This window comes from Myotis myotis, unplaced genomic scaffold, assembly GCF_014108235.1.
Source record: "Myotis myotis isolate mMyoMyo1 unplaced genomic scaffold, mMyoMyo1.p scaffold_m19_p_18, whole genome shotgun sequence".
Taxonomy (NCBI): domain Eukaryota; kingdom Metazoa; phylum Chordata; class Mammalia; order Chiroptera; family Vespertilionidae; genus Myotis; species Myotis myotis.
Genome location: NW_023416322.1, coordinates 8,111,150 through 8,131,671, shown reverse-complemented (window position 1 = coordinate 8,131,671; position 20,522 = coordinate 8,111,150). Strand labels below are relative to the sequence as shown.

Genomic DNA, 20,522 nt, shown 5'->3' with positions numbered 1-20,522 from the left:
AGGTGGGTCCCCAGCACAGGTCTGGGGCAGGCACCCTGTCTTCCTCATGCGAGGCCGTGGGCCGTGTGAGGCTCCGTGTTTGCAGAGTGGAGGCGCTTGGCCTCCTGCTGGCACCGCTCCAAGCCTGGGCTCTCCCCTCAGGCCAGGCTGGCCCCGGGGAGACAGGAGGCCCAGCTGGGCCAGGACTGCAGCCCTGGAGGACAGCGCCTCTCCACAACTGCAGGGGGTGGGGGCTCCCTGCACTTGGGCACAAAGGAGGGACTCCCAAAGGTGGGAGCTGAGTCTCAGGGTCATGGAGCCCAAAGACGCTTCGCCAGCCGGAGGGTAGGAGCCTGGGGTGGCCTCCCACAGCCCAGCTCCATTGAGGGCAGGTTAGGTGACGGGTGGTTTCTTGGCAAGTCATGCCTTTTCGGTTTCACCCTCTCTCTTACCCAGGAAGTTCTCCCCCACACCCAGCCACAGTGTCCTATGGCATGTCATCTGGTTTCCTGACCCTGGTACTCAGGGGAGATGGACTTGGCTTCAGGCCCCAGCCAGACACTTGCCTGTGGCGGCCAGGAAGAGAGGCTGGGCCTTTGTGTGTGCTGGCCAGTCCTTGGGGCCTGGGTGTGACCTTTCACATGCACATGCTAGGCCTGGGGGGTTAGGAGTGAGTGCCAGGGAGAGCCCCCCGCCTCCCCACCCCCCACCCCCATCTCTCCCCCCGGCTTCATGCGGGGAATGTTTGCCTGGCTGGGGACTGGAGTGGAAGCCATTCTCAGGATGAGATAAGAGAATGTCACCAGCCCTAGGAGGTGGCCGGGCGCTGGTGTGAACCACGCCTCTGCTACAGACCCCTTCCTTGGTCTCAGACAGTCACTGTAAGCCTCGGGGTCCCAGTCTGTGATGAGAATGCCGCCTTCCTACTCCACGGGGGAGGAGGACTCAACGAGGCCAGGCAGGGGAAGGCTGCGCTTGGTGCCAACGTAAAACGTGCTGCTGTGGATGCTGAAGCGAGGGTTGGGGGCCTGGCCGGGATAATAACTCTGTGAACCCTGACACGTGGGGTCAATGCTGGTGACTAGATCCCCAGACTGCTGCCTGCGGACGAGCCCAAGGCCTAATGCTTGGGCCGGGGAGCAGGCACTCACAGCTGGGGCCCCTCCACACTCAGGGAATGCTTTCCTGGAGCAGGAGAGAGGCCAGGGAAAGTGGAGAAGAGAAAACCCCAGCACTTTCTCCTCTGTGCGCCCCACTCCTCAGCTCCTGGAGGAGCTGAGCTGCGTAATACAATGGGATTTAATAAAATGCCTTTAACTCCCAAAGTTTGTCTGCTGCCAGCTCCTTAATTAAATTGCCCAATGCCGCTCTGCGATGGCAGCACAAACTCCTGTGTTTAAAGAGCACGGTGTTGCCATGGCACCCCCGACAGACAGGGCCAGCGGGTGTGGAGGAACATACAGATGAGGCGTGGGGGTGGCCCCTGCCCACAGTGTCCACCCCATATCCTGCATGTACACACACACACACACACACACACACACACACACACACACACACACACAATCAGGCAGGCTCTGATTTCCTGGGAAAGGCTTTATCCTCACTAGGAATGCTGAGCCTGAACCTTGCAAAGGGAGACTCAGGGTGGCAATGGGGGCATTTGAGCAAAGCAGAGCTGGCCAACTGGTATGGCTGTGGCAGGTCCCTGGGGCAGCTGTGTGTCTCATCTCCCCAGCCCAGGATCTGAGAGGAGCAGCCCCCCTCCAGGGGCACTTTACAAATACACTGTCTATGCCTGCCTCCACCGGGGAAGGGAGGGACGCACTGGACCAGTCTGATTGGCTGGATGGAAGGAGTATGTGCTTTCACACGTGGAGGGTGGAGGACAGAGGATTGCAATTTCTGAATTTTTCCTTCAGATGCAGTGGCTCTCAGTCCAGGCTTCCCATTAAAACCATTTGGGGGATTTTTTCACTAACATTGTATGCAAATTTTCAAATATACAGCAAAGTTGAAAGAATTTTACAGTGAGCAACAATATGCCCACCATCTACCAGACCCTACCATTAACCTTTTCCTAGACTTGCGTTATCACATCCTCCATCTGTCCCTCAATCCATCTTATTTTGGGTGCATTTCCAAGTAAATTGCAGACATCAGTACACGTCATTCTAAATTCTTCAGTATGCGTAACTATGGACTTTAATTTTGTTTTACAGGGGTTTTTTTTTCTTTTGATATAAAATTTACATACAAAGAAATCCTGGAGAGTTTTGTGTGTGTTTTAAATGCCAAGTCCCCAGAGATTGGCTGAATTGGTCTGGAGAGGGACAGGGGCAGCGATTCTCATTTTTATCACCCCCAAGCAAAATGTGGAACTCCCCCGGCCACGCCCTCTAAGCCCCAGGCCCCTCCCACCAGGTGCTCTCCGTGTATGCCCTCCACCTCCAAGTGCACGCTTTGTTTATTTACTGTGGCCCTCGGCGCCCAGGCACATCCACTGTTCTCGTGTTCGCGTTATAGAGGGGGTCCTCGCGTCGTGTCCATTTCCCAACGGCAGAAACCACATCCGGTTGAGATGCCGTGCGTGTCGCAGCAATGAAGCCGTATACCCTTTATTTGGCTTATCGGGGTGCTTGTGAGGACTCGGACTGTGGAGTGGATGGAAAAGACAATGATGCTAGTGGAGGGCATTCCGAGTTTTCGATGGCAGTGAGCACAGGGTCCTGGTGGTCACAGCTGAGGACAGCGGCAACAGTGGGTCTGGTGCTATTGATAGAGATGATGGGCTGCAGGTGGGGTCACCAGGTGATGCGTTGTGCAGGTGGTCATCGTGGTGACACTGCTGACGTCACCCTCTGAGGGCGATGTGCAGGCAGGTGCTTATCCGCCCACTGATGCCCACCTGGGAAAGTGTTGGTTGTCACATAAACCGGAAGTTCGGTCTTCCCACCAGAGAACCCCACGGTTGCAAGGCGCAGCTCCTTCCGAAATGCTGAGGCCACCGAGAGCCTTCACCCCCGGAGCCTGGAAGATGCCGGACTGCGCGCTGCAGCTCACGCTCAGCCACCCTGTTCCACTGCCAGGCCCGGCCCCTGGAGTCAGTGCGAGAGGGTCATTGGGAAGGTTTATTTGGGATGAGCAGACCTGGGAGCCACTGGACTTGGGATGCCAGCCTTCTCATGATCGATAGGGCTTTTACTTGCTGCCTATGTGGTTTCCTGTCCTTTCATACCGGGTACACTCTTGAGGGAGGACAGAGGGGAAGTGGCCCCTCCCTTAACCCAGGCGACAGGGGACAGAGCGATGCAAAGCCTGTGCTTAGCTGGCGTCCCTCTGAATTGTTCTGGGCTACTGGGCTAAGGAGGGAGGACCAAGGAAAAGGTCGGGCTGCTAAGACTTTTTTGTTTTTTAGTATATAAATAAGCCCAGAGAATGATGCTGAAAAATACCTTTAAAATAACGTTGCCCAACCCTTTTGTTTTACAGATGAGAAAACCTGGGCCACGTGGGCAGCAAATAAAATCCCTGTTGAGAACAACAATAAAATACCCTCGTGTACATATATATATCTCTAAAGACGCAAAGACACCCCACGCCTGTGGTCTGACTGGAGCTTAGACCAGCCCTGTGAGCTGCCGGGAGCTTCCTGCCCGTCTGACGATGGCTCCCGAATCCCTCCCAGATTCTTCCCACTAGCAACAAGCCAGGTGATGTTTCGTAGCACGTGCAGCTCATCGTACATATTTCACACTCGTGCTTTCCTGTATCTGTGCCGCATCTCTGTGCAAAAGACTCCTGTCCCCACTTCTCGGAGGAGAAAACTGAGGCTCCTGGAGGGTAAGCATCTTGCCCAGCTGGCACAGCTTCACTGTGCAGCGTGGAACTCGAACCCAGGATCCCTGTGCTCATGTCCTAGGGTTGCCATACACAAAGCACTACAATCCACGAGGCTTAAATACCGGAAATCCGTTGTCTCACAGCTCTGAGGTCAGAAGTCTGGAGTCAGGGCATCCATCAGACCAGGCTCCCTCTGAAAGCTGTAGGGGAGACTCCCTCCTGGCTACTCCCCTCAGCTTGCAGCTGCAGCCCTCCCATCTCCACCTCTATCCCCACATGATTCTCCCGGTGCCTGTGTGTCTGCATCCAAACTTCCCTCCTTTCATACGGACGCCAGTCATGGGTTAGGGCAGTGGTTCTCAACCTTCTGGCCCTTTAAATACAGCTCCTCATGTTGTGGTGACCCCCAACCATAAAATTATTTTCGTTGCTACTTCATAACTGTAATGTTGCTACTGTTATGAATCGTAATGCAAATATCTGATATGCAGGATGGTCTTAGGCGACCCCTGTGAAAGGGCCGTTCGACCGCCAAAGGGGTCGAGATCCACAGGTTGAGAACCGCTGGGTTAGGGACGACCTCGTCTTAACGATCCCATCTGCAAAGACCCCATTTCCAAATGAAGGTCACATTCACATGTACTGGGAGTTAGGGCTTCAATATATCTTTGGGGGAGGAGAGGTCACAGGTCAACCAGACCCTCCCTGACCCAAGCCAGTGGCCTTCCACACGTGCAGTTTGCACCTGTGCCCCATCCCGTCCATTTCCTCCTCCCCATCTCTCACCACCGAGGACGAGGCGCTCCCCTCTCCTGCAAGACAGGGAGCTGGGAGCACGTGTCATCTTCTGCTTCCCCGGTCACCAAGATGCTGAGGCAGAATCATGAAATGCAGTTGGGCCTTTCGTCCTCTCTGTTCCCAGACAGTACAAACCATTAAGGCTTGCTCTTAATTAGTTTAATTTCGAGACTTCTCAATATTGATTTAACCTCCACTCCTTTGTACTTGCTGCAGGCACTGAATTATGCCTGTTATTGATCGTGGGTGGAAGCGTTTCCAGCCACCAGACTCGGCTCCGCCGCGGGTCCCCACCCCGCCCCCAGGGTGGGGGTGGTGGTGCTGGGCTCAGGAGGTGGGGACCAACTCGGGGAGAGGGAGCCTCTAGGCCAGATTGGGGTGGGCCCTCCCCCGAGGAAGGACTGCTCGGCTTAGGCCCGGGGCCAGTCTCTTTCTCTTGGGTTGGCCCAGACTCAGGGAGTTTGAATGAGAAGTCAGCTGACAGTCTCCCAGTCCCATTCCAGGCCCGAGGAGAGCTGGGCAGGGGGCGCTGCAGGAGGGTGACGTGGGGTCAGGATTTAGAGCACAGGCTTCGGCACCAGCCACCACCAAGCTGGAGTCCTGGCTCGACCAGCTGCGCATCCTTGAGCATCTCACACCTGTGACATGGGCCAGTCACCCCATGTCAGTGTTGTTGTGAGCATTCAGTGCAGCCACTCAGGGCAGGCCCCAGCCCAAGGCCTGGCTCCGTCCTCCGTCAGTGGCTACCATGGTCACTACTGCTGTCCCCCTGGGAGAGAAGGCCTAGACTTGGCATCACACTCTACCTTCTAGCCCCGGCCCCATTACTCTCTGGCTGTGTGATCTTGGGCAATTCATTTTAAAATCCTTTCCATTGAAATGGGAGTAACGGCACCTCAGACCTTGCGGGGCTATTGTGAGAATCACATAGGATGGTGGATACGGAAGAATTTAAATTGCAAGGAGCATCCACTCCTGACGGATTATGAGCGTTGATGGCTATAGTGGTCACTGCCCTCCATGCGCCCGTTGGCGGCCCTCTGCCTGCACCACCGTGTCCAGGCCACTCAGCTCTGGCGCGCTGCTCCAGCCTCCTCCCCACATCACGCACACGGGACCTGGGGGCAGCCACCTTGGAATTCATGCCCTGCGTTTTACCCAGGCTGCCTCCAATATGCGCACAGCGCCTTCCGCCATCTGTGCGCCTGCTGACCTGCTGACTCAGGCAGCACTTCCCTGGTGGTTTTTTTAAAACAGCTTTAGTGAAGTTGTGAATTTGCATTCCATCAAATTCATCCACGTTTAGTGTGCAATTCAATGACGTTGCTCTGATTTTTTTGCCCAACTTCCCACCTGAAGCAGAAGTGTGTTCCCTCCTCCCTTGTGCCCATTGCCCTTGATAAGTGCCTGTGACGCCCGCTACAATGCTGTGGCAGAGCGGTTTTTTATCTGTGCCTTCCTGCCTGCCCTCCCCATAACCTTGTACCCCCACACCCGCATCACACCAGCATCCAATCAGGGCTCGGGGAATGCTCATTGTGTGCACAGTGGAGGTGAGGGGGGTTCTGGAAACTCTAGTCTTAACTGTCAGGATAATGATAAGAAACTCATTATATATATATACATACACACACACATATATATACACACACACACACACACATACACATACATATACACATACATATACATAATTCTAATCTCAGCTTGGCCATTATCTCAAATGGGAGCAGCTGGAGGGCTTGGGCAAACCTAGGCCACTGGCCCCTCCCTCAGAGAGTCTGAGTCGGGAGGGGCTGGGTCCGAGAACCCGCATTTCTAACAAGTTTGCAGGTGATGCTGATGCCAGGGCCCAGGAACCACCGTGTTAGAACTGCCCGCTGCTCGGGCCCAGCCCTCTCATTATCTGGGTGAGGAGCCAAGGCCTGGAGAAATGAGAGGACATGTTCCCAGTCGGTCCCGAAGCCCAGACAAAACCCAGGCCTGTGTCCTGGCCTCTGCCTCCCCCTCTGGCTTCAGAGAAGCAGGCTGAGGGGTGCAGAAGGTGGACAGAGCTTCCCCTAGGCCTGGGCCCACCTGGGGAGGGGAGGTGGAGGAGGGGCTACTGAGGGAGAGGTCAGCGGGATTGGAGAGGGGACCAAAGGCAGGGGACCAGGTGAACAAGTGGCCAGGGCAGGCCTGCAGGAGGAGGTGAGGGATGACAGCCATTCTCCCCGCAGTCAGAAGGGAGGCGGTTGGGAGGGGCTGCTGCAGGCCTCAGCTGCAGCCATTCATCTCGCAGGCTGCCTGAGACAGCTGACAGAGGGAGCAGGCGCTGAGCCCGGCAGACACCAGGCTCCTTCCGCCAGCGATTTATCTCTGGGCTTCATCTGGCAAACCTGCTGATGAAACGAGTCTCCTTCTCTCTCCGCCTCATCAATTTTCATTCTCATTTCATTTTCCTTTTCCGTTAGAAGACGTTCAGCCTTTCTCCTTGTTTAACTGGCCTCCCCATTTGATCCACTGCCCATTCTCCTCAGCCATCCAGGCCCCCAATCCTGTCCCCAACATCTCCCCCCAGCTCCACCCCCATGCCCTGGGGGTCCCTCCCTCTGTGCACAAATACTGGAGAGAGAAACCCAACGCACCTCCAGCCCCATCGATCTCCCCCATTCACCTCAAACAAGACTGGAAGATTTATGGTGCTTCCCTTTAGTTCTGGAGCAGCTCACAGTCTGAGAGAAGAGATGAGCATCATACTGGATTGGATTCTTAGAGGATGCGGGAAGGGGCGAGGGACTGGTTAATTGGTGATAGCTGTGGTCAGGGACAGCTTCTGAGAGGTGCAGTATAAACTGAGATTTCAGAGATGGGAAGACATTACACACATGAGAAAGCGAACTTCTAGGCAAGGGCCCTGCATGTGCAAAGGCACTGGGGCAGCGGAGTATTGCTTGCACCTCTCTGAAGGCTCCCCCTGCCCTTGCATCTAGCTCCTAGGAACCCACTGTGCCCAAAGGGATGTCCTGGGGCCCTGGCTTCCCAAGGGAGCCTTTTGAGAATGCTACTGGGTCTGCCCCACACCCCCACCTGATTCTTGAAAGAACAAGGGGGATTATAGGGAAGGAGGCTGGAGGGCTCACGGATCTGGGCGTGGCTGCCCCTCTGGCTTCTGACTGGCCAGGGTGGAATGCTGTCAAGCTGGGACATTTAGGCTCTGCCGGAGGGACCTCTTCCCCCTTCCAGTGTCTGTCTGGTGGTCTAGAAGCCAGGGATGGTGCCTCAGCAAACAGAGAAGATGAAAGGGAAGGGGCTCTACTGAGCTCCAGGCACTTATGGACATCCCCCCATGAGGCAGGAGCACCTGAATGAGGATGCCCAAGGCCAAGAGCCAGCACCAGGATTCACATGGGAACCACTAGCCTAGTCCTCGCGGGGCAGAGGGCGTGGGCGGGGGGTGGGGGGGCGTAGAATCCACAGGATTTGGCCAGAGGGGAGCCTGAGAGAGCTCTGGAAGGGTGAGCATCATCAGAGGATCCTGTTGAATCCAGAAGCAGAAACTGAGTCAGAGAGAAGCGCCTTTTCTCCCTGAGGGAAGGGCTCAAGTGGCTGAGCAGCGGCCAGAGCCATGGGCAGGGGCAGGGGCAGGGGCAGGACGCGGGCCTGAGGAAGCTGGGCTCTGGGTGCCATTGTGTCTCCTGCCAGTTGGTGATGAAGGAGGCAGAAGGGGCCTGAGCCCAGATGCCAAGCCCCCTGGTCTTCGGGAGCTCTGAACATCCAGCCCCTCCTCTCTCCCTGCCCTCCCTTCCTTGCCTTTCTTTCCTGCTTCCACAGATGTTTTCTGAGCTCCTACGATGTGCCAGACGGTTGGAGGAACTGGCCACTTGGAGAATAGTCCCTTCCCCTGAGGGGCCCACAGTCTGGTGGGGGAGACAGACAGACAAGTAAACAGGTAGTTTATGACGGAGGGATGTTGGGGCACAGGAGAGGGAGGGGTGGAGCAAAAGTCTGGCAGCGCCTGGCGGTGGGACCTGCCGGGTACTGCTCTCCACGCGGGCAGGATGGCTCCACTCCCTGCAGTCCTTTCGGTGCAGTGCGACCAGACAGAAGGACTGGCACCCTCCACTCCTAACTCAGAAATAGCCGGACAGGCTGCCTCCCAGGCCCAGAGCTCTACCACCCTCTGCCGGGCCGGCCAGGAGACCTGGGGACAGCGCTATGCCCAGACAAGCCCCTTCGCTCCTGGCCCAGGAGGGGTTTTTACTGGAACCCTGACGCCTCTCCAGAGAGGAGGGGAGGGGAGGGAAGGACACCAGACACCTCCTCTTTCCCCAGGAGATGCCCCCAGTTTTCCTCCCTGCTCTCCTCCAAGACCCACCCCCCGCCCCCCAAACATTTACTCTTGGAAGTCAGCTTCTGGCACCAGAATCACAGGAGAGAGGGCTGCCAGTGAAACACACCCAGCCCAAATCCTGGCTCTCCACACTTCGCTGTGGGTCTTGGGCTGGCCACTGAGCTTGGAGTTTCTGTCCTAAAAAGTGCCTCCTCCCAGGTTGCGGGGTGCAGCCAGCACATAGAGACCCCAGCAGGGAGGAGGCGCCCAGGGACGGCGCATCTTCCTCTGGGGCTTCGCTCTCTGCATCCCTGCCCTGGTGTCAACCAGAGCTGAAGGGACTCACTTACCAAGAGGGGGATGCTCAGTGGAACAATGGTTTTCCAGCTTTTGTAGCTGCAACCCAAGGCCAAACGCGCATGCCTTTTCATCACGTCCCTGTACAGTGTGCACGCGGGTGTGTGCGTGTGCATGCGCGTGTGTGCGCGTGTGCATGTGTGTGTGTGTGTGTGTGTGTGTGTGGAAAATAGGGGGGACTTCTCAGCTATGTTTACTCTAGCTACACACAATGCACTCTGATGTTTCTATTTTCATTTCTGTTTTTAAAATGCAGATTGTGACCCACTTTCAACTGTTTTCGTGGCCCACTAATGGGCTGCCCTTCACAGTTCACGGCAGTAGAGCACGCCCCGCCCCTGCAGGGGAGGTCTGCCCTGCACCGCACTCTGAAGAGACAGAAATCAATAGCGGAGCATCGTTTCCTCGAGGGGCCCGCAGCCTGGCCAGGACGGCACACCTGCAGCCTGACGGCGAGAACGGTGCTGTGTGGAGGTCTGTCCCAGGGTCTCTGGGCCTGCGGTGGGAGGGGAGGGGTAACCACCCTTCTCGAGGGGACTGGGGAAAGCACCTCGGAGGAGGGGGCATTTAGGAGGGGGTTTGATGGCTGAAGAGGAGCTCGGTAGTTGAAGCTGCTTTGCAGGCGGCCTGAGATGCCCAAGGGGTGAAAGGAAGTAGCAAGTCTGGTTTAGTGGGAGCACAGGGTGTCTGGGCAGGAGAGGCTCACTTAAGGGTGAGGAAGAGAGACCAAAGAGCACGGGTGGGAGGGGGGGTGGAGAGGGAGGAAAGGGAAGGGTCAAGATGGCAGACGTTTGCAGCCGTGGAGGCGCATGGCAGGGGTGCTGCCTGAGAGAGATGGGGCTGAAGAAGCAAGAGCAGGTTTGGTGGGAGAAGATGGAGAAGATGCTGGGATTGGGCACGTTGAGTGTGAGGAGCCTCTGAGACAAGCAGGTGGAGGCATTGGGGGCGGTTAGAAGTGAGGCTGGGCCCGCCTTCCTGACCACCTGTGGGCCTGTCCTTGGCCCAGTGCCCCAGAGCCCTAAGGAGAAGACCGGGAGGGGGGGTGAGCAGAAAGGGGGTGAGCAGCGCTGCAGCAGATACTGGCCAGGACCCAGCAGGGCTGCGGGGAAGGGAGTCACAGGGGCGCACAGGGCCAGGAGTTCAGCCTGCCATCTCCCTGCCTCGAGGCAGCCTGGCACTCACGGGCCCAGGCCACGGATCCAGCCAGAGCAGGGCCCTCAGGCGTAGAGCAATTTTCCGATATGGGAACTATGGAACGAGAAAGAGGACTCGGTCTCCCTTCCTGGAGAAGGCTGATGACGCATGAGACCCTGAGAAGCCAGAGCCCTCAGGGAACACAAGGATGAATTGGGTGAATTTCAAGTCTGAAGTTCTGGCATTTCCTAAAGTTTCCAAAGACCGTGTCCCCGGCTGTGATGGAAAAGGAAGGGAAATCTGGGTTTAAAGGATGAAACTGGCCCTATTTCGTTTGGCTCGGTGGTTAGAGCACTGGCCTGCGGACTGAAGGGTCCCGGGTTCAGTTCCGGTCAAGGTGACTACCTTGGTTGCAGGCTCGATCCCTGGCCCTGGTCAGGGCACAGGAGGGAGGCAACCAATTGATGTGTCTCTCCCACATCAATGTTTCTCTCTCTGTCTCTCTTCCTCCGTTCCACTCTCTCTAAAAATCAATAGAAAAAACATATCCTTGAGGGAGGATTAACAACAACAAAAAAGATGAAACTGGTTGATGGTGACAGAAGTCAAGACAGTGGCTAACGCCAGATGGGGGGCGGGATGGGACTGGAAAGGAACCTTCCCAGGAACCTTCTAGAAGGCTGAAATATTTCTGTCTTGAGTTCAGTGGTAGTTATACTGGTATCCACAAATGTAGACATTCATGCAGCTGTGCCCTTGGAATTAGTGTTATTTGTGCACTCTGCTGTACAAATGTTACACCCCAATAATATTCTTTAAAAGTTGAATACAAACGATGAGAGATGAGAAGAAAGAAGAGAAGATGGAATAAAAGGCAACATCAGGGGCAAATGAAGGGACTAAGAAGTGTGGCCTCTGCCTTACGCCCACAGCTATTCTGTGAGCCACGTCCCAGCCTGGGCCTTTGAGGCTCAGAGAATGACCCACTTTGCCCAAGGTCGCACAGCGAGGGGCAGAGCCAGGTTCAAAGTGATTGCAAAGCCCAGGACCCTCCCTTCGCCTCTCCCCCTTTGCATGAGTCATGCATGGAATCCAGGCTCTGGAAGACTGGATAAACGCCGCCTGCGCCCCCGCCGAGGTCTCCTTCCGCTCTGAGGTCCTAGTTGTCTGTGATTAAGTGAGCGGTGGGAGTGAGGGCCATGCTCACCTCCCAGGAGGGGCAGAGGCCAGGTGCGCAGATGGAGCGCTGGCTTCCCTCCCTCGGCAGCCCTTCCACCCAGCGCTTATCTGCCGGTGCGGAGGCCGGAGTTTATCAACGCTACACTCAATTATGCTGCCCATCTGTCTGCGCAGCTCAGGGGGGCCTGGCACTGAAGCTGCGAAGGCCGGGCAATCGATCACCGCCTGCCCACCTGCCCCCCCCCCGAACCCCAGCTCCCAGGGGTGAGGTGGAGGCGCGGGGGGCGGGGGGGGGCAGATTTCGGGGACGGAGGCTGTGAGAGGCTGTAGGAGCAGCAATTTAGATGTGGCAGGAACACAGGCACTGTGCTGGGGCGGGGCGGGCTGGAGAGGAGGAAAGGGCAGCTCTGGCTCCTGACAACACCGTCTGCAGAGCTTAGTTTAATAATCAGGTCCTCACTCTGCTCAATCCAGAGCAGCTGCCTGGGGGAGGTGGGGCCTGCAGAGCCAGCCCTTCCAAGAGAAAACGTGGCCCCTGGAGTGGGCAACCTTGCTTCCCTGACTGTAGGTCCTGGGCCTTCTGTCTCCTGTAGTTAAGGCCGTGCGGGTAGCAGTGCTGACAAAGAGCACCACCCCCAGCCCCCAGTCAGAAGGCAGGCCAGGGCCTGCGTGAGGCCTGCTGGCTCTGTTTGCCCTGTGGTTCCAGGCCCAGCCACATTCACCTGGGAACACTGTCTTCCCTATGCGGTCCCGCCAGTAGGTCACTCTCGCCAGGACCCTAGGAGGGGCGTCTGAGGGTAGCCAGGGAGAGGGAGCTCGGACCCAGGCCATCTCTGAAGGGAACTGCGCCTGGGCGGGCATGCTGGGCCAACCCTGCACCCTGCTCCTATGAGACAGGCATTGATCGCAGGGCAGGGAGCGTTGGCTGGGCTGGCGGCTCAGGTTATGGAGTCAAAGACCCAGGTTTGAATTCTGACCCCGCCCGTAGAAGCTGTGCAACCTCTGACAAGTCACCCAACCTCTCAGAGCCTCTGTTGCTTTCCCTGCAAAAGGAGGCCAAATCCCTTCTCTGCTTACACGCAGGGTTGTGGGAAGGTGACACGTTTCACTATTTGTATCCACTCACACGTACCCTCTCACGCACAGTGCTACACCCCGCACGATGGGGACACAAAAAGCACGTAAGACATGCCCCCTGCGCCAGGAGTTTGGAACCCAGGTGGGAAATGTACACGTGATAGTCTGAACTCCCGCTCACCCGGGAGATTGTGGATACAAGACAATTAGCTTTCTCTGCGCTCCTGGCAGAAATTGCTCATCAGCCTGCATGAGTGGGCCGTGTGCAAGACAGCCTTGAATGGCGATGGCAGGTGAGTGGGCGGCCCTGAGCTCCACCCTGGACGGGCTGCATGCTCATCAGGGAAGGGGTGGGGGGCTTTTCGGGCCTTTGCCAAGTCTTGGGATCAGAGGTGTGAAAACATGAGTCATCTGGCCACCTGGCGAGAGCCAGAGCATTGCCTCAATCACCCATCCCAGCCTGGGGTGCAGGGAAAGGCCCCTCTCGGACGGTTTTAATTGTTTTTAATGGTTTCGCTGTCACTAAATTGTTAGAACAAAGGTGGGGGAGGAGAGATGCCCTGGACTCAGGCAGGGTCTGAGATGCCTGGGCCCCGCTGAAGCCCCCTCCCCACCACCCACTCCAGCCTTCTCTCCGCCTGTGAATGGTCTCTGGCTCTCCCGATCACTTTGCATTTTGGGTGCTGCCAGAGAGGCAGTCTTAGAGGGTGTGGCATGCTATTGTCTATTTCTGCTCACAGCTCCCCACCCCATCACCTGGGGGCAACACTGAGCCCACAGTGGGCAAGCTTAATAGGGGCTTGTCAAGCTCTGGGATCCAACTTCTGTTCCTCCTGAAAGCCCTGGTTGCAGGGCCTCCCAACCCCAGGGGGTGAACGGAGCTGGAAGGAGACCAACATTAATTGAACTCTTTCCCTGTGCAACACAGTTCCCTTAGCCCTAATGACAACCTCACTTATCCGTAAGGAACAGGCGCTCCAAGAAGCCCATAACTGCTCCCACGGGGCTCTGGTAGGAGGTGGTGGGTGCGCAACAGCAAGATCTCCTCGCTGGTGGGGTCCGCTCCTCGGGCCAGGTCTAGGGAGGAAGCGGGACTTCTGGCCTTGGACCCAGTTCCATGTCAAGGCCCTTCGGGAACCCAGCTGTCCCCGCTGCCTCTCCACCCACGGAGTGTGCCGCCGAACCCCCTCCCCTGTTCCCGGCCACCAGGCATGGCTCGGGTGGCCGTCCCCCACCCACCCCAGGCTCCCCCGGCACATGTATGCAGGTGCACGTGCATGTGTGCACACGTGTTTGTTTGCCCTGAGTTTTGTGGGTCAGTGCCCACATAAGTCGTGGTTGGAAAAAACAGCCATGACAAAATGCACCAAGGTAGCTGCAAAAGGAGGGGGGAGGGAGGTCGCCTGATGTAGACGGGCGTGCCGCTCTCCTGCTCAGGGAGGGCGCCAGGCCTCCCATGGCTGTCCTGCCAGCCCAGGGTCCTGGACGCTGGATGAAGTGGGCAAAGAGCTCCTCTGGCCAGCTGAGCGGCGCCCGTCTGAAAGGTGGTAGGAGACACAGCTTCCAGCTTCCTAAAGCTCCCTAGTGAGGAAGGAGACAAGAATGGGCACCCACCCTGCCGCTGCAGCCACCAGTGCACCCCGGGGTGCCCAGGGTAGGCTCTGGCCAGACCTGGGAACCAAGAAGCGTGGTGCAACTGGCACAAGCTCTGGGCATGGGGAGATTCCTAGCTCCTGCCCCTTGCCAGCCAAATTCTTTAACCTCTTCTGAACTTCGGTGTCTTCGTCTGCAAACTGGAGATATTAATGCTTACCCTGTAGACTAATTGTGAAGGTTAAATCAGAAAGAGACATTCAGAGTCTTTGAAGAGTCCTGGCAAACTGCAGCATTCAGTGAGCATGTGCACCTCCCCACTGCCTGCAGGTGGAAGACTCCCCAAATCAGACCTCCCCGGAGGAGTCAGCCAGACCCAGAAAGGTCTCTGTCTCCCCACCGCGATTCTAGGCCAAGGCTGGACTTTCTTCAGGGTGATGCCGCCTGGCTGTGGGGGCTGAGAACGGGGACTGGTCTCCTAGGTTGGGAGGGAGGAAACAGCAAAGGCTTGGATTCTAGTTTGTGGTGGGGATGGGGCCTGTGGGCCCCTGTGGTTGATACATACAGGAAACACTCACTGGGCACCTGACCTGTGCTACAAGCACAGTGACGAGCAAGACTAATGACGTGGACTCCCCTAGATGGGGAGACATTTCCACGTGCTGTGGTCAGGGCTGTGATGGGAGGCAGCATGGGGTCCTGTAAGAGCATAAAGCAGGCCCTCAGCCCGCCAGGGGCAGGAGGTGTGTGTGGGGGGGGGGGGAGGGGGCGGTCTGGAGGAGGAGACTGGCCTTAAGGGGAGTCTTGAGGAACAAGTAGAGGTTGCCTGGGAGACAATAGAAAGGAGATGCGAGAAGGGGGACATGTCAGGGTAACTTCAGCCTGTAGGTTGTGCCCGGAGGGTAAGTGGGGTGGCAGCCAGAGGAGCCAGGAGAAGTGGCTGGGGCGGGTCACAGAAGGTCTTACCTGCAGTGCTAAGGAGCTCAGATTGGACTTCTTAATCCCAGCATCCGGCAGCTCGGCCAGGCTGTTGGGAAGGGAAACCCCTGCCTCCAGGTAAGGACGTTGGCAAAAGCCCACGCTGCACCCTGCCCGGGAGGAGTGAGCAGACCCCAGGCAGGACCGCTCCCTTCCCTAGACAGTCTGGGGTGGGATCAGGGGCCACTGCCTTTCAGCTTCCTGGGAGCCCACCCTGGAAGGCAGAAGCCGCACCATCCTCTGCCCAGAGCACTCAGAGGGACGACTGCAAACTCTCACTTTATTTTCCATTTACTGAGGGAGCCAGGGAGGTGGGTGGAGAGAGAGGAGAAAGCTTGGAGAATCCACTCCGCATCTCCCTGGGCTCAGAGGACTCTGAGGATGACAATGATCGCAGCCGTCCCCTCTCCTCTGCGCACGCACACACACACACACACACACACACACACACACACACACACACACCTTTCCCGAGTCTCCTGGAAGCTTCTAAGGCCCAATCTCTTCCTCCTGCCCCAAAGCCTCCCCGTCACCCACTTCCTGCCTCAGGTCCTAGAAAAGGACACTAAAGCCTAAGATACGGGACAGGACCCAGGAGACCCAGCCGCTCAGCTCTCTGCGCCTCTTGAGTCAGACAAGGCAGCGGGAGGAGGGATGGACCCTGCTGCTCTCCGCCTGCTTAACGCTGCCTCCTCCTCTCCAGGGCTGCCTGCTGGGCACGGCGATGAGTGAGCAGGCCCAGCGGACAAGGATGGGGAGCCGCACCCAGGAGGGCGAGGAGTGATGCCCCGCCGTCCCCCATGACCGCCCTCGGAGTGGGGGTCCCCAGGCCCTGGCAGACTGCTGACCCTCAGCCCGCCAACTGCTAAGGGTGGGACTTGAGACGTTTCCCTGTGGATGGTCCCCTCCCCTGCTGCTCCACCATGAGGCTCCTCGTGGCCCCCCTCTTGCTAGCCTGGGTGGCTGGTGCCTCTGCCGCGGTGCCCGTGGTCCCCTGGCGTGTGCCCTGCCCCCCTCAGTGCGCCTGCCAGATCCGGCCCTGGTATACGCCCCGCTCGTCCTACCGCGAGGCCACCACCGTGGACTGCAATGACCTGTTCCTGACGGCCGTGCCCCCGGCGCTGCCCGCGGGCACGCAGACCCTGCTACTGCAGAGCAACGGCATCGCCCGCGTGGACCGGAGCGAGCTCGGCTACCTGGCCAACCTCACGGAGCTGGACCTGTCCCAGAACAGCTTTTCCGACGCCCGGGACTGTGACTTCCGGGCCCTGCCCCAGCTGCTGAGCCTGCACCTGGAGGAGAACCAGCTGACCCGCCTGGAGGACCACAGCTTTGCGGGGCTGGCCAGCCTGCAGGAGCTCTATCTCAACCACAACCAGCTGCGCCGCATCGCCCCGCGGGCCTTCGCCGGCCTCGGCAACCTGCTGCGGCTGCACCTCAACTCCAACCTGCTGCGGGCCGTGGACAGCCGCTGGTTCGAGATGCTGCCCAGCCTGGAGATCCTCATGATCGGGGGCAACAAGGTGGACGCCATCCTGGACATGAACTTCCGGCCCCTGGCCAACCTGCGCAGCCTGGTGCTGGCCGGCATGAGCCTGCGGGAGATCTCCAGCCACGCCCTGGAGGGGCTGCGGAGCCTGGAGAGCCTCTCCTTCTACGACAACCAGCTGGTCCGGGTGCCCCGGCGGGCGCTGGAGCAGGTGCCCGGCCTCAAGTTCCTGGACCTGAACAAGAACCCGCTGCAGCGGGTGGGGCCCGGGGACTTCGCCAACATGCTGCACCTCAAGGAGCTGGGGCTGAACAACATGGAGGAGCTGGTTTCCATCGACAAGTTCGCCCTGGTCAACCTCCCCGAGCTGACCAAGCTGGACATCACCAACAACCCGCGGCTGTCCTTCATCCACCCCCGCGCCTTCCACCACCTGCCCCAGATGGAGACCCTCATGCTCAACAACAACGCGCTCAGTGCCTTGCACCGGCAGACGGTGGAGTCGCTGCCCAACCTGCAGGAGGTGGGTCTCCACGGCAACCCCATCCGCTGCGACTGCGTCATCCGCTGGGCCAACGCCACCGGCAGCCGCGTCCGCTTCATCGAGCCGCAGTCCACCCTGTGCGCGGAGCCGCCGGACCTCCAGCGCCGCCCGGTCCGGGAGGTGCCCTTCCGCGAGATGACGGACCACTGCCTGCCCCTCATCTCCCCCCGCAGCTTCCCTCCCAGCCTCCACGTGGCCGGCGGACAGAGCCTGGTGCTGCACTGCCGGGCGCTGGCGGAGCCAGAGCCTGAGATCTACTGGGTCACTCCGGCTGGGGTTCGACTGACAGCGGCCCGTGCAGGCAAGAGACACCGGGTGTACCCCGAGGGGACCCTGGAGCTGCGGAGGGTGACGGTGGCAGAGGCGGGGCTGTACACCTGTGTGGCCCAGAACCTGGTGGGGGCCGATACCAAGACCGTCAGTGTGGTGGTGGGCCGGGCTCCCCTGAAGCTAGGCAGGGACAAGGGATGGGGGCTAGAGCTCCGGGTGCAGGAGACCCACCCCTATCGCATCCTGCTCTCTTGGGTCCCCCCACCCAACACCATCGCCACCAACCTCACCTGGTCCAGCGCCTCCTCCCTCCGGGGCCAGGGGGCCACTGCTCTGGCCCGCCTGCCTCGGGGCACCCACAGCTACAACATCACCCGCCTCCTTCAGGCCACGGAGTACTGGGCCTGCCTGCAAGTGGCCTTTGCTGATGCCCACACCCAGTTGGCCTGCGTATGGGCCAGGACTAAAGAGGCCACTCCCTGCCACAGAGCCTTAGGGGACCGGCCTGGGCTCATTGCCATCCTGGCCCTGGCTGTCCTCTTGCTGGCAGCCGGGATAGCAACCCACCTCGGCCCTGGCCAGCCCAGGCAGGGGGTGGGTGGGCGGCCTCTCCTTCCAGCCTGGGCTTTCTGGGGCTGGGGTGCCCCCTCAGTCCGGGTGGTGTCTGCACCCCTCGTCCGGCCCTGGAATCTGGGACAGAAGCTGCCCACGTCCTTAGAGGGGGAGACAGGGTCACCACCATTGTCTCACAATTCCTGGAGCTCGTCCTGTCCTCCGCAGTAGAGAGAAAACAAGGACCGCTTTTTAACAAAAGGGAAGCGATCTGGGCCTGATGCCCTGCCAAGAACGTGACATGGACCCACGTGCTCAAGGCCGGACCATGACAGACGGGGTCGGTGGCCCCAGGGCCTGCTCCTGCCACCCCCCAACCATGGCCCTTCCCTTCTGGGGGGCTCCTCTGCTGCCTCTTTGAGGAGCCTCTGCAAGGGACAGAAGGACTCTGGCGCAAACCTCCCACCTCCCCAGCTGTCTACATGCCCAGAGGCTCCTGGGCAGCGCCTGGCTGTCCCCTGCCCGTGTCCCCAGGCCCTCGGTCCTCAGGATGTGCCCCTCCTCTGCCGTTTCTCTGTTCAGCCTCAGTTGCTTGCTCCTCCCCCTCCCGGGCAAGGGCTGAAGGAGGCCTCTCCTCCCACCGTCCCAGCGACCCCAGCCTGCTCTGAAGGACACTTGGACGAGGCTGCCCAGGACCCCGCCGCCCCCTGGCAGCCCGGTTGGCGCTGGAGGTTGACTTTCTACAGGCAGTTTTGTACCTTTGCGGAGGAATGTGTCGCCTCCCCCAGCCCAGTTCGCTCTTTTCTCCTGTTTTGTAAAAAATAAAAGTAAATAAGAAAAACGTGCTAAGGAGGGAAAGGAGACCAAAGGGAAATAGTCCTTTGAATCCTGAGTACAAACCCGGAGCTCTGTGCTCAGGGGATCCCTGTGAGCCTAGAGGCGGGCAAGGGAGGGGCGGGAACGGAAGAGGAGAAAGCAAAGGGGGGGAATGGCGAACCAGGGCATTGGTTTCCTTCAGGTTTCAATTCCGGCCTCTCCCAGTCTGTAACCCTGAGCAGCGGAGCTGGGAAGAGGGACAAAGAGCCGAGAGGCTGACGAGAGAGGGAGGGAGCACAGGCGGCAAGGAGGAGGGTCGGGGAGAGAACGGGAGAAAAGGCCAGAGATGGCGGGAGTGGAAATTTCCATCACCAAACACTGTCACCCCTCCTCATTCTCTGATAAGCAATTAACATGCCAGTGCCTAAGAAGCACTTCCCAGGCCTCTTTCTAATTAAGCAAACCCAAGGGGCAGAGTCATGCAGAGAACTGCAAATCATCAAGACAGCCAGCGCCTGGCTCACTGGGGCAGGAGCCTGTGTGGGGTGATAGGGGATGGGGGCAGGTGAGGGCCGTGGGACAATGAACTCGGTGCATTTATCTTTCCGGTCCGTTTCAGTATAATTTGCAGTGAGCCTGGTTGGCTTTTACGGTATTTTTTAAAAAACAGATTGACTTCCGAAGCCCAAGTGTGAAGCGGACGTGTGTTGGAGAGGCCACAGGGGCGAGGGCAGGGGCTGCCGTGGGCCAGGCAGTGGGCAGCTCCAGAGCAAGAGGCCGCTGACCCCGGCCTCGTTCCGAGGTGTCTGGAGGAAGTGACGGAGCTCCTGAAACTGAAAAGCAGCAGCGCGTGAGCCTGAGGACCCCTGAGCTCCAGACACGCCAGCAGACTCCTCAGGGGCTGAGCTGAGCTGCCATGGAGTCACTGGTGGAAGCCAGACTAGGAGGCAGGGCATCAGGCCCCACGGGACCCACACAGAGCACCCTCACCCCAGCCAGAGGGTGATGCTCCTCCCTCGGTGAGCGCCGGAGAGCAGGGTTCTCTGAAGACCCTCACAAACGCCTGTTCAGAAGCCTGCTGCCCCTGTGCTCAGCCTGCCTCGGAGTCACCCAGGGCCTGCTGAGCGTGGATGGCCAGGCCCACCCCAGACTCCCCTAGGGGCCTCTGACCTAGATCTGGGCGGGTCCTGAGACTCTGCCTTCCTCACTCGTTTTCAGGGGACAGTGGTGCTGCTGGTCTGGGGGCCACACTTTGAGGACCTCAGAGCTCCATCCAGCATGTAGTGGCTAGAACCGTGGTCGGCAAACTGCGGCTCACGAGCCACATGTGGCTCTTTGGCCCCTTGAGTGTGGCTCTTCCTAAGCCTTAGGAGTACCCTAATTAAGTTAATAACAAGGTACCTACCTATATAGTTTAAGTTTAAAAAATGTGGCTCTCAAAAGAAATTTCAATCATTGTACCATTGATATTTGGCTCTGTTGACTAATGAGTTTGCCGACCACTGGGCTAGAACGTTCCACTCCTCCTCCAGGCCCCCAGGAGAGAGGGGGAAGGGGCCTCCGCTCCTCCCACTTCACTGGTGGGCTGCTAGGGTCAGCAG

The 20,522-nt window shown here is 58.5% G+C and overlaps 1 protein-coding gene across 5 annotated transcripts in view; it reads left to right on the top strand.

The window, feature by feature from the left end:
- Positions 1-19,005, top strand: part of LRRN2 (leucine rich repeat neuronal 2) — a 60,177-nt gene extending 41,172 nt beyond the window's left edge. Inside the window, exons 2-5 of one of the 5 annotated variants that reach the window (XM_036344619.1) lie at positions 3,472-3,822; positions 8,434-8,551; positions 9,546-9,763; positions 15,954-19,005. In XM_036344619.1, coding sequence (XP_036200512.1) covers positions 16,174-18,336 — 2,163 coding nt within the window. In that variant the 5' untranslated portion in view covers positions 3,472-3,822; positions 8,434-8,551; positions 9,546-9,763; positions 15,954-16,173 and the 3' untranslated portion in view covers positions 18,337-19,005. Of the gene's footprint in view, positions 1-3,471; positions 3,823-8,433; positions 8,552-9,545; positions 9,764-15,059; positions 15,329-15,953 lie in introns of those variants that run through there. The other 4 variants (XM_036344621.1, XM_036344620.1, XM_036344622.1 and 1 more) reach the window with 4 other exon arrangements.
- Positions 19,006-20,522: the final 1,517 nt, after the last annotated feature.